A 13,522-nucleotide genomic window follows, 5' to 3' on the forward strand; every position below is an offset into this window, starting at 1 on the left:
CCACAGTACAAATAGGAACTTTCCAACAATGAAAGGATCCTATTGTCTCATACGTGAACCCCTTTCTCCAATAATGGCCCCATCTCACACATTCCAACTGAGACATTGAAACACATACTTTAGCCTCAATGGAGTCTTCCTCCTTCGTATCCTCCTCCTCCATTTCCACATCTTCCTCTGTCGTTCTGTTCTCTAGCACAGTATCAGGCTCCTGTGTGGCAACCTCTTCCTCCTCTCCCTGGTCATCCGTCAGGTCTCCTTTGACCTCAGCCTCCTGAGGATAGAAAAGCCACAACCAATGGTCAACGCCTCCTTTTCCTGATTAACCATACACTCTGTATGTAAATGGCACTCTACTAACTATGAAGTGCACTACTTTTGACCAGGGCCCATAAGGAATAGGGTGCAATTCCTTGCGTAACAAGTGCGAAATACGCTATGATAGTGACTGGTTATTCGCTAACAACAACCATAGTAACATAAAACAACGATGACAAGCAACCCAGAACAGCCAAATTAACTGTTGTTTCCTAATGATGTATTCATCCTAATCACGTCCGTCATCCTCCCACCTGAGCTGTGGCCTCCTCTATAGGGGACAGAGCAGCATCTGCTTCTCCAGACTCTGTCTCACCCCCCCCACTTCCTTCCTCCTCCTCTCCCTCTACAGCTGTAGTGGTGGGCTCTGCCTCCTCCAATCTGAACACACAGTAAACCAGAGGTATTATGATTTTCAGCCAATGGGAAGCTTTCATACTTACATTTCATTCATATTTTGATGGATGTTTCTATTTCTATTTCACTGAGACTCCTTGTCTAACCTGTTCATCTTCAGAGGCTGGCTCTCCTCCTCAGAGTCTTCCATCTCTTCTCTGCCACGCTTTTTATGTCCACTACTCCAGGTATGTGTTGACACTGGTGTGCCTGCCAGGGCTAGAGAGTAGCCATTTTCATTCCAATGTGTATTCACACAAAAGACAGCATTTTATGTACTCAGAAAACTCTTTCTCATAGTTATTGGTTTCAGGACTCAAGACTTCTCTGAGCTACTTACCTTCTATAAACTTGAGGGGCTTATTCAGCACCAAAACATCCTCCTAGAAAACAAGACCATATTAAATCCTCATTACTTGATTATATTGTCCCTACACAACTTAAATCTGATGTTTGAGGATATTCTTAAACTATAAACAACAAATGCATCCACATAGCTGTTCAGGAGGCGAGAGACTGAGGAAACCCAACAGAGTGCAAAGGAGAGAGAAAAAAATGTAAAGAAAGACAAACAAGAACAAAGTTGGATAGATGAGAGAGAGACGTCAGATACAGAGAGACAGAGACGTACGGTGATGTCCAGACAGTTGTCTGAGCCCTCTTCCATGTTGACGTCTGTGCTGTCCAGAGAGGCTGCTTGGTGATCTCCATTAGCCGTCACCACGGGGAGCACCACTTTATGGGAATCAGCACAACAATCAGAAGGCAATTAGCTACCAGTCATGTGAGAGACTGGCCACTGTGTCTGACATCAAGTCCCCACACACAGCTAAGCGGGACTGCCATCATCCTGCTAAGGTCCTGATGGACCAGTTAGGTCGCAGAACGTTAGAAATGTAATGAATAGAGCTGCCGTCGCAATTCCCCATTCTTCATGACAGACAATCATATAGGTTCTACTTAACACATTTCTAGCTGAAGGTACTGTAAATATCACATCCTCCTTGACAGGCCCTTGGGTGTTAGATCTCCTGCTACTGTGTCCGTACCTTTCAGTGCTTTGATCTTGTTGGCCACTCTCTCTCTCTGGTAGGGTCCTCCCATTCCCTCTACCACCCACAGCAGGTCCTGGTCAGCTGGGTACCGACACAGATACTGGCCACACACTGCAGGTCAGGGAGAGATTGTACACTTTGATTGACTGATTTATTTAGGGGCTGCAAAGTTGTACAGTTATAAAGTACAGTAGAGAGGAGCAGAGAGAGAACTACTACTAACCTTTACACACACACACACACACACACACACAGCGAGCAAGAGACTATACAGTTCTTCAATAACTCACAATACCAAAACAATAAAGAAGGTGTCAATTCGGCTACTCAAAACATCACTTGCATATTCCAAAAAGCAGCATCAAAAGCAAATTTGAGAAAACCAAAGAAATGCAACATCAGAAACAAAAAACGAAAAGTTTCAGAAAAATGGTTTGATGACGAATGTAAAGTATTAGAAAACACCAGAGACAAATGTAAAACATAAGCAGCAAAACAACCCAGAGCTACGCTATGAATATTTACCAACAAGACACTTGATGAAATTGAAAATGCAATTGACCAAAATCAGTTCTGGGACATGTGGAACATTTTAAGCACGACAAATCCACAAGAATTAAACATACAAGATGAAGGAATTTGGAAAACGTATTTTGATAATCTATACAAAAACATCCCACAAAAAGATTTAACAGAACCAATAAGAAATTCTAGAAAAATTTAGCATCCTTGAATCAGTTATTAAAAACAACCAAAATCCATTAGATTACCCAATAACCCAACAAGAACTAAATGAAAAGCTCAAATCTCTAAAAAAAATCGAAGGCTTGTGGTCTAGATAACAACAGAAATGAAATGCTGAAGAACAGCACAACTGAGTTGCAAAATGCTGTGCTTAAATTGTTCAACATGGTATTAACTTCTGGCTGCTTTCCTGATGTCTGGAACCAGGGGCTCATCTCCCCTATCCACAAAAGTGGAGTCAAATCAGACCCCAATAATTACAGGGAAATTTGTGTAAACAGCAACTTGGGAAAGGGTTTCTGTAGCATTTTGAACTCAAGAATTGAAACCTTCCGTTAAGAAAAAAATGTAATAAGTAACACGTCCACCCCAAAAAAAGTACGGCAAAATCTTTGCTTGCTTTATTGACTTGAAAAAAGCATTTGATTCTATTTGGCACGAAGGGCTATTCTACAAAATTCTCCAAAGAGGGCTTGGTGGTAAGGTGTATGACTTAATAAAATGTATGCACACAGAAAACCAGTGTTCAATAAAAATCAAAAACCAAAGAACAGAATATTTTCACAACGTCGAGGTGTGAGACAAGGCTGCAGTTTGAGTCCAAATCTTTTCAACATTTATATCAATGAATTAGCAGACATGTTGGACCATTCTCCAACCCCAGGACTCACACTATTTGACACAGAGGTGAAATACCTGCTATTTGCTGATGATTTGGTACTTCAACAGAACCTTAACATTTAGAGCAATATTGTCATAATTGGGCCCTGGCAGTAAATAAAAAACAAAATGAAAATCATGATTTTACAGAAAAAACCCAGATGTCAGAAACACAAATTCGCCCTGAACAACACAATAATTGAACACACAAAAAATGACTCATACCTTGGTCTGACCATATCTGCATCGGGAAAATTGAATATGGCAGTGAACGCACTCAAAGAAAAAGCCCGCAGAGCATTGTACGCAATAAAAATGAAATTATTCAAAATCAACATCCCAATTAGAATTTGGACCAAAATATTTGACAGTGTAATCCTACCAATAGCTCTTTACGGAAGTGAGGTTTAGGGGCCACTCAATAAACTGGACTTTAAAATGTTGGACAAACATCCAATTGAAGCCCTACATGCAGAATTCTGTCGGAAAATTCTACAAGTCCAGAAAAATACACCAACTAATGCATGTAGGGCAGAATTGGTCCGCTTTCCAGTAACAATGAAAATACAGAAATGATCATTAAAATTTTGGCTACATCTAAATTCCAGTCCATATTCAAGTCTTTATTTGAAAGCACTTCAAACCCAAGAGCTGAGCCCAGAAATGAGCCCTCTCAGTCAGCTGGTGTTGGACCTCACCAACCAAGCTGACACCAGCACTGCTTCAAAAGAAAGAATTCAAATAAACAAAATCATGAACCAATCAAAGGACTCATATTTACAACATTGGAAAAATGAAACAAAATCCCAAAGCCGACTAAATTGCTATCTGACCCTAAACAGAGAATATGAATTGGCTGATTATCTCTACTCTGTCAGATATACGAAGCAGAGACAGATCCTTACCAAGTACAGGCTGAGTGACCACCAACTGACAATAGAAACCGGCAGACATAAAAAGACATGGCTACTCAAAGAAGAGCGTGTATGTGATCACTGCACGACAGGGGAGGTAGAGACAGCGATGCACTTTCTCCTTTACTGTGATAAATATTCCTCACCAAGAGATTCATTATTTACAGATATGACTACATTTATTCCAAATTGTACTTATTAAACCCAGAGGAAAAACTAAAAATACTCATGGGCGAAGGAGCAATGGCTCCTCTTGCAGCCAAATATGTATTTGCCTGCTATAGCCTGAGATACACTGAAAAATAACATCTGTATAGTAAACAGTAACTTACTTATTATTAGCATTATTGTTATTACTATTATTATTGTTGTTTATCATTCCAAATAGTAGTGGTATGGGTGGTAGGGCTGATAGCAGTTTAGTGATGGTGGTGGTAGTAGTAATGATGGTAGTTGTAGTACTGATGTACTGGTAAAGATGACAGTTATAAGTAAGTTATAGTTTCATTTTCCATGTTTAGCTTTGTATATTTATTATGCGTCTACTATTGACTTATCATTTTTGTTATTTTTTATTATTTATTATAATTTTATTACAATGTATACATTGTTGCTTTGGCAATATTGACAATGTTTTTCATTCCAAAAAAGCAGCTAGCGAGCTATTACTAACCTTTATACATGGTTAGAGAGAGCCCCCCCATATCAGACCTATGCCCCTTCTGCCCGCCCCCTGCGGCAAGGACCTCAATATGATAGGACATATGCCCAGGCTGTGAGTAGAGCAACAGGCACAACCCCCACAATTACACCCACCCAAGCCCCAGCCTGCAACCTAAGAGGTATGTATCAGATGCTCAACATTCTCTGCTCACACCTACTGTGATGGTCCGGACCTAAACCACACTAGACACTATGGAACAAAAAGCTTTTACTATCTCATCCTGGAATATACCAGGTCTGAGGTCATCTGCCTTTGGCCAAAAGAGCAGGAACCCAGACTTCATCAAAGAAATTGCAAATACAGACATTGTCATCCAACAAGAAACATGGTATAAAAGGCGACGGACCCACTGGTTGCCCTCTAGGCTACAGAGAGCTGGTAGTCCCATCCACCAAACTACCAGGTGTGAAACTGGGAAGAGACTCAGAGGGTATGCTAATTTGGTATAGAGCAGACCTAACCCATTCAATTAAATTAGTCAAAACAGGAACATTTTACATCTGACTAGAAATGAATAAAGAAATGATCTCAACAGAGAAAAATGTCCTCGTGTGCTACCTATATCCCCCCAATAGAATCCCCATACTTTAACTTTGACAGCTTCTTCATCCTAGAGGGGGAGATCAACAATTTCCAGGCCCAGGGACATGTACTAGTCGGTGGTGACCTAAATGCCAGAACTGGACAAGAACCTGACACCCTCAGCACACAGGGGGACAAACACCTACCTGGATGGACAGCATTCTCTCCCCCATATGCCCCTCTAGGCACAACATAACCAACAAAAACAGGTCACAACTCCTGCAGCTCTGTCGCACGCTGGGCATGTACATAGTCAATGGTAGGCTTCGGGGGGACTCCTATGGTAGGTACTAGAGGTCAACTGATTATGATTTTCAACGCTTATACACCGATTATTGGAGGACCAAAAATAGCCGATACCGATTAACTTGTTATGGATAGGGGGCAGTATTTTCACGGCCGGATAAAAAACGTACCCGATTTAATCTGGTTATTACTCCTGCCCAGAAACTAGAATATGCATATAATTAGTAGCTTTGGATAGAAAACACTCCAAAGTTCCTAAAACTGTTTGAATGGTGTCTGTGAGTATAACAGAACTCAAATGGCAGGCCAAAACCTGAGAAGATTCTGTACAGGAAGTACCCTGTCTGACCATTTTTTGGCCTTCTTTGTCATCTCTATCCAAAACAGAGGATCTCTGCTGTAACGTGACACTTTCCAAGGAGAAGAAAGTGAAAGTGCAATATGTGCCATGTAAAAAAGCTAACGTTTAAGTTCCTTGCTCAGAACATGAGAAAATATGAAAGCTGGTGGTTCCTTTTAACATGAGTCTTCAATATTCCCAGGTAAGAAGTTTTAGGTTGTAGTTATTATAGGACTATTTCTCTCTATACCATTTGTATGTCATATACCTTTGCCGATTGGATGTTCTAATAGGCACTTTAGTATTGCCAGCCTAATCTCAGGAGTTGATAGGCTTGAAGTCATAAACAGCGCAATGCTTGAAGCACAGTGAAGAGTTGCTGGCAAATGCAGGAAAGTGCTGTTTGAATGAATGCTTACAAGCCTGCTGCTGCCTACCACTGCTCAGTCAGACTGCTCTATCAAATCATAGACTTAATTATAATATAATAACACACAGAAATACGAGCCTTAGGTCATTAATATGGTCAAATCCGGAAACTATCATTTATAAAACAAAACGTTTATTCTTTCAGTGAAATACGGAACCGTTCCGTATTTTATCTAATGGGTGGAATCCATAAGTCTAAATATTGCTGTTATATTGCACAACCTTCAATGTTATGTCATAATTATGTAAAATTCTGGCAAATTAATTACGGTCTTTGTTAGGAAGAAATGGTCTTCACACAGTTCGCAATGAGCCAGGCGGCCCAAACTGCTGCATATACCCTGACTGCTTGCACAGAACGCAAGAGAAGTGACACAATTTCCATAGTTAAAAGGAGTTCATGTTAGCAGGCAATATTAACTGAATATGCAGGTTTAATAATATATACTTGTGTATTGATTTTAAGAAAGGCATTGATGTTTATGGTTAGGTACACATTGGTGCAACGACAGTGCTTTTTTCGCGAATGCGCTTGTTAAATCACCCGTTTGGCAAAGTAGGCTGTGATTCAATGATAAATTAAACAGGCACCGCATCGATTATATGCAACGCAGGACAAGCTAGATAAACTAGTAATATCATCAACCATGTATAGTTAATAACTAGTGATTATGTTAAGATTGAATGTTTTTTAAAAGATAAGTTTAATGCTAGCTAGCACCTTACCTTGGCTCCTTGCTGCACTCACATAACAGGTAGTCAGCCTGCCACGCAGTCTCCTCGTGCAATGTAATCGGCCATAATCGGTGCCCAAAAAAGCCGATTACCGATGGTTATGAAAACTTCAAATCGGCCCCAATTAAAAATTGGCCATTCCGATTAAATCGGTCGAACTCTAGTTGGTACACATATAGCTCATCTCTTGGCAGTAGTACTGTAGACTACTTCATCACTGACCTCAACCCAGAGTCTCTCAGAGCGTTCAGTCAGTCCACTGACACCCCTATCAGATCACAGCAAAATCACACTACTTGAACAGAGCTTTGCTCAAATCATGAGGCATCAAAGCCAAAGGAGCTGAATAATATTAAGAAATGCTATAGTTGGAAGGAGAGTAGTGTGGAAAACAAACCAAAACAAAGGCAAAATATTCTCATGCCTTGTTGATTTCAAAAAATGCCTTCGACTCAATTTGGCATGAGGGTCTGCTATACAAATTGATGGAAAGTGGTGTTGGGGGGAAAACATACAACATTATAAAATCCATGTACACAAACAACAAGCGTGCGGTTAAAATAGGCAAAAAAACACACATTTCTTCCCACAGGGCCGTGGGGTAAGACAGGGATGTAGCTTAAGCACCACCATCTTCAACCTATATATCAACGAATTGGCGAGGGCACTAGAACAGTCTGCAGCACCCGGCCTCACCCTACTAAAATCTGAAGTCAAATGTCTACCGTTTGCTGATGATCTTGGTGCTTCTGTCCACAACCAAGGAGGGTCTACAGCAGCACCTAGATCTTCTTCAACAATTCTGCCAGACCTGGGCTCTGACAGTAAATCTCAGTAAGACCAAAATAATGGTGTTCCAAAAAAAGGTCCAGTCGCCAGGATCACAAATACTAATTCCATCTAGACACTTTTGCCCTAGAACACACAAAACACTATACATACCTTGGCCTAAACATCAGTGCCACAGGTAACTTCAGCACCACAAAGCAGTGAACGATCTGAGAGACAAGGCAAGAAGGGCATTCTATGCCATCAAAAGGAACATAAAATTTGATATACCAATTAGGATCGGTCTAAAAATACTGAATCAGTTATATAACCCATTGCCCTTTATGGTTGTGAGGTCTGGGGTCTGCTCACCAACCAAGAATTCACAAAATGGGACAAACACCAAATTGAGACTGCATGCAGAATTCTGCAAAACTATCCTATGTACGTAAAACATCAAATAATGCATGCAGAGCAGAATTAGGCTGATACCAGCTAATTATCAAAATCCAGAAAAGAGCTGTTCAATTCTACAATCACCTAAAAGGAAGCAATTCCCAAACCTTCCATAACAAAGCCATCACCTACAGAGAGATGAACCTGGAGAAGAGTCCCCTAAGCAAGCTGGTCCTGGGGCTCTGTTCACAAACAAACAGACCCCACAGAGCCCCAGGACAGCAACACAATTAGACCGAACCAAATGATGAGAGAAGAAAAAGATAATTACTTGACACATTGGAAAGAATTTACAAAAAAACAGCGCCAACTAGAATGCTATTTGGCCCTAAACAGAGAGTACACAGTGGCAGAATACCAGACCACTGTGACTGACCCAAACTTAAGGAAAGCTTTACCCATGTACAGACTCAGTGTAACAGTATAGCTTCCTTCCCTCAGCTTGTCCCTACCTGGGCTCGAACCAGGGACCCTCTGGTGTGTGAGGGTGTGAGGGTCAGTCAATGGATCTTTCAGACTTTGATGAAGAGGAAATCTCTGGAGATATGACCAGTTCATGGATACTCAGTTGAGTAGATGACCCCGCAACTCAGGAGTCTTCGGAGAGACAGGAGACAGTCAGAGATGAGATGGAGCACGAACAGTCAGCGTACAGCTGTAGGGACAATCCAAACAAAGACCGTGAAGCTCAGGTATCTCTCGATAATGAGACTCCCTTTAGCATTCCTGACTGTGACAGTGTAGCTGTAGTCCCTGACACAGAACCTTCAGGTATTCCTGACTCAGTTGCACCAGCAGATTTAGCAAGTGACCAAGACTTACAAAGACCGGGTTCACGTGATTCGCAAGATGTGGTCAGAACACGCACTGGCAGGGTAGTGACATCTGTAAGTCGTCTTATTGAGACAATGGCTCAGAGAACATTCACTATGAAGGGCTTAGCCACCAAACTAGGAAAGAAGTCCCAGTCTCTTCTACCTCGGTTTTAAAATGGTTTTCTTTATTTCTTCTGTTGTTCTGAGGAAAATTCATGGATATGTAAAGCCATCTAAGTGATGTGTAGAATGGTGTCAAGGGATAATGTGATGTGAGGACGAGTGTTGTATGATGTACTTGGCATCGTATTTGTCCAGGAGGTTCTCAGGACTGATCAACCTTAGATTCCTCTGAATCTGCCTGCAGATGGGGCGGCAGCGTAGCCTAGTGGTTAGAGCGTTGGACTAGTAACCGAAAGGTTGCAAGATCGAATCCCCGAGCGGACAAGGTACAAATCTGTCGTTCTGTTCCTAGGCCGTCATTGAAAATAAGAATTTGTTTTTAACTGACTTGCCTAGTTAAATAAAATATAAAATAAAGATGTTCACTTGTGCCAGTACTGACTCAGTACAGTTTGTTGTCCCTTGTGCTTCATATCTTGTTTGATATGCATTCAGGATTTTGGGGAAATTCAGGAGGGGTGAATATAACAGTATAGCTTCCGTCCCTCTCCTTGCCCCTACCTGGGCTCGAACAAGGGACCCTCTGCACACAGACAACAGTCACCCTTGAAGCATCGTTACACATCGCGCCACAAAAGTCACGGCCCTTGCAGAGCAAAAGAAACAACTTCTTCAAGGTCTCAGAGCGAGTGCCATCACCAATTGAAACCCTATCAGCGTGCACCCCGCTAACTAGCTAGCCATTTCACACCGGTTACGAGCATAGCCTTGCTATTGAGAAACGCCGCCGTAGGCAGACCTGGCTCTCAAGAGAAGACAGGCTATGTGCACACTGCCCACAAAATGAGGTGGAAACTGATCCACAAAGAATTTGAAAACAAACCCGATTTTGATAAACTCCCATATCAACTGGGTGAAATACCACAGTGTGCCATCACAGCAGCAAGATTTATGACCTGTTGCCACAAGAAAAGGGCAACTAGCGAAGAACAATACAACCCAAATTGTTTATTTTCCATTTTCTACTTTAATCATTTGCACATCGTTACAACACTGTATACATACACAAATGACATCTGTAATGTCTTTATTCTTTTGGAACTTCTATGAGTGTAATGTTTACTGTTCATTTCACTTTTGTATATTATCTACTTAACTTGCTTTGGCAATGTTAACACATAATTCCCATGCCAATAAAACCCCTTAAATTGAATAGATAGAGATAGAGACTACTACTACTAACCTTTATACATGGTTAGAGAGAGAGGGTACTTCAGGCCGAGCTGGTCATCTTTGAAAGAGTCCACAAAGTCCTCCAGCATCTGCAGACCATGACCGTTTCCACGATGACACTTCCTGACAAAGATGGAATCCATGACAGGCAGCTGGTAGCGTTGGGTCACAAAGCCATTACACAAGCTATCTGGAGAGAGGAAGAGATTTTCTGTGAGTTCATGTCTTGAAAGTATGCTATAATTGATTGAGACATGATTGACTAATGCTATGTATAAAGTCTGTCATTATAGTAATCATCTTCATGAGGTTAAGGGTCACGGACGGACTTGTGTAAGTGCCAACTCTCCAGCTAACTTCACCTATCAAATAAGAGCAGTATGGTTTGAAACCAAAGATGACCGCTCACAGTGACAGTTTGACCAGACAAAGGCCGCTCACCTTTGGGTTTGACAGAGTAGAAACCGACTGCGTGTCCATCCTTCCAAAGGAGCTTGGCAAAGTGGTTCTGTCCGTGGCACAGGAAGGGCACCTCAGGTTTGTCCATCTCACCCACGCGGTACACGATGCGGTTCAGAATGTACAGGACGATCCGCTCACCAAGACTCCTCACCTGGGACACACACACAGATACAGACTGTCACTTAATGAAATGTTAAGGTAACACACACACACACCTCTCCTCTGAAGTTTTTACCTGAAACACACTGAACACACTTTCCTCTCTGCTCAATTGACATGCACTCTAGTAGGACACACATGAATCAGAAGTACCTTGGCTCAGTACATGGCATAAGTAGTCTTTCACCTCCCACGTAAATGTTGGAAGTGACTGTTTTTACAGCTCTGTAGCTCTGCCAAACAGAATAGAACTGACGTTTAACTGTGGGTTTGGATCATGGCCCTGAACACTGCTCCTAGTTTTATACCACCGTAACACACTTCCTACCAGTATGTGTGTGTGTGTGTCTGTCTGTACATGTGCACGCTGTGTGTTTCTCTATTGTTCGATGCTAATCAGAACCATTTGCTGGGCAAACTGACAGAAACAAACACGCAAAGGTTGAGATTCTGTTCAAAACAATGTCATTATGCATTTCATTGGGTTGATAAACATGCCAGGTTAGTGTGTGTCTGTGTGCTCTCAGTCATGTTGTTGTAGGATCCTGAGTGTCCTCTTTCATATCCTGTCAGACTGAGCCTCTCCTCACACCAGACAGACAAACCCAATATCCTACCTCTACAGAGTCGGATTGTGACACCTTGTGTTTGTGTGTTTCAATGTGCTAGCTTTATGTTTCTCGATGTGTCAACTCAACAATCATCTCGTGTTGTATGTGTTGCAGTTTGTGAACCTTGAGGAGGCCAGTTCTGGAGGGGTCGGAGGTTCTGAGGATGTCCTCGACAGACCACCACTGACCCGCCAGAAACAAAGCTACCGCTGGAGAGACAGAGAGAGAGAGAGACACATTTAGAATTAGAGTTAGATGAGTATGACATCTGGTTGGAATCCAAACGTGTCTCTGTAAAATATAAACCCCCAGACATTATAACCAAACTTTTGGATCTGATGTGTGTAAGATTGTAGCTTTAAATAAAATAGCTTACATCCATCTATGTGGTGGAAACGACCAGCTTACACTGTGACTGTATCAACGGACAGACAAGAGGCTAGTTCTGTGCTGAGGGAGGGATGTACCTGTGAGCTGGTCCTCTGGGGCGAACAGGGCCAGAATCTTATGCTTCAGTTCTCCTCCATAGATGGGAACAAAACCAACATTACACAGACTGATACAGATCTGAGGGAGAGCCAGAGAGACATGGCGTTAGAGTCAACTAAACAAACCATGCATGTAGCACTGTAGGTGTGTTTGTGTGACTACCATTCTGTGGCTGGGCAGGGTAAAGCTCTCGGCCTTGTCGGGGCTGACGTATCGTAGCTGGGTCATGTAGCTCTCTGCTGCCTGCTCCTCCTCCTCATGTCTCACTGATCCCAACACGTCCACAGGGAACTCCATCCCTACAGGTCAGGGGTCACATGTCAGTGGTCAGGGTCACTCAACATGCCAAACAAAATACACACGTCTATCACTAACACACTGGGAATGATTCCTTTACACAAGCAAAACTTGGTACCTGTATTCTGTTTTTCTCTAGGCCCAATGCCTTGTCCTCATCATACCCAAAATAAACCCAATCAATCCAAATGGAGTCACACAATGTCCAAAGTAACTGTTAGTATACTAACTGACTCATCAGAAAAGGACTGCGCAATAAAAACCATGCTAATCTGATGTTACTATGAATTCAACACTTCAGTGACACTTCCAATGCTTCCCTCCTTGGAAGAAACAAACTGACCTATAGAACACCTATGGGTGTCTTAAATTCACACTGTGCTACAGTGTGCTCAGAGCTTGGTTAGATTGTCCCGTTTGTAAATTCAGAGCAGCTCTTGGAGCGTTGGGTTCATCTGAGCATTCTGACCTCACAACGACAGTCAAGCACCCAAGCTAACTGGCTAAAAGTTGGCTAGCTTACTAGCTACTTCCAGACACAAATGAGAGAAGACCTCACTCTGACCATTTTACTCGCCCTAGCAGAGCTAGACGGGAGGTTTTTATGTTATTTAGAGCATTGGTGACTGTGCTGCTGGCGACGTTTACTGACACCGGTCATATTCAAAGGTTATTGCACATTTGTAAATTAATCTATTATGCTGAGCTCTGGCACACTCAGATGAGAGTGCTCTGAAAATCGGAGTAGATAGCCAGAGTGAATTTACAAACACACCCTACGTATAAAACCCTCAACATGGACTACAATAGGACATGCCACTTCCATCCGTGGTCCTCCGTAGTTCATTTGGTAGAGCACGGCACTTGTGGGTTCGATACCCGGGACCACCCATATGTAAAATATATGCGCATGACTAAGTAAGTCGCTTTGGATAAAAGTGTCTGCTAAATGTCATATGCAGTGTA

The 13,522-nt window shown here is 42.2% G+C and overlaps 1 protein-coding gene across 2 annotated transcripts in view; it reads right to left on the reverse strand.

Moving 5' to 3' along the window:
* Positions 1-13,522, reverse strand: part of fam169ab (family with sequence similarity 169 member Ab) — a 36,889-nt gene that overhangs the window by 4,275 nt on the left and 19,092 nt on the right. The window contains exons 2-13 of one of the 2 annotated variants that reach the window (XM_014138594.2): positions 12,422-12,558; positions 12,238-12,337; positions 11,894-11,979; positions 10,980-11,151; positions 10,557-10,728; positions 4,761-4,768; positions 1,764-1,880; positions 1,346-1,449; positions 1,055-1,097; positions 822-933; positions 573-699; positions 119-274 (exon numbers count right to left, since the gene is read on the reverse strand). In XM_014138594.2, the coding sequence (XP_013994069.2) occupies positions 119-274; positions 573-699; positions 822-933; positions 1,055-1,097; positions 1,346-1,449; positions 1,764-1,880; positions 4,761-4,768; positions 10,557-10,728; positions 10,980-11,151; positions 11,894-11,979; positions 12,238-12,337; positions 12,422-12,556 (1,332 nt within the window). In that variant the 5' untranslated portion in view covers positions 12,557-12,558. Of the gene's footprint in view, positions 1-118; positions 275-572; positions 700-821; positions 934-1,054; positions 1,098-1,345; positions 1,450-1,763; positions 1,881-4,760; positions 4,769-10,548; positions 10,729-10,979; positions 11,152-11,893; positions 11,980-12,237; positions 12,338-12,421; positions 12,559-13,522 lie in introns of both variants that reach the window. The other variant, XM_014138593.2, reaches the window with a different exon arrangement.

The sequence above is a fragment of the Salmo salar genome, chromosome ssa13 (genome assembly GCF_905237065.1).
Source record: "Salmo salar chromosome ssa13, Ssal_v3.1, whole genome shotgun sequence".
NCBI classification, from domain to species: Eukaryota; Metazoa; Chordata; class Actinopteri; order Salmoniformes; family Salmonidae; genus Salmo; species Salmo salar.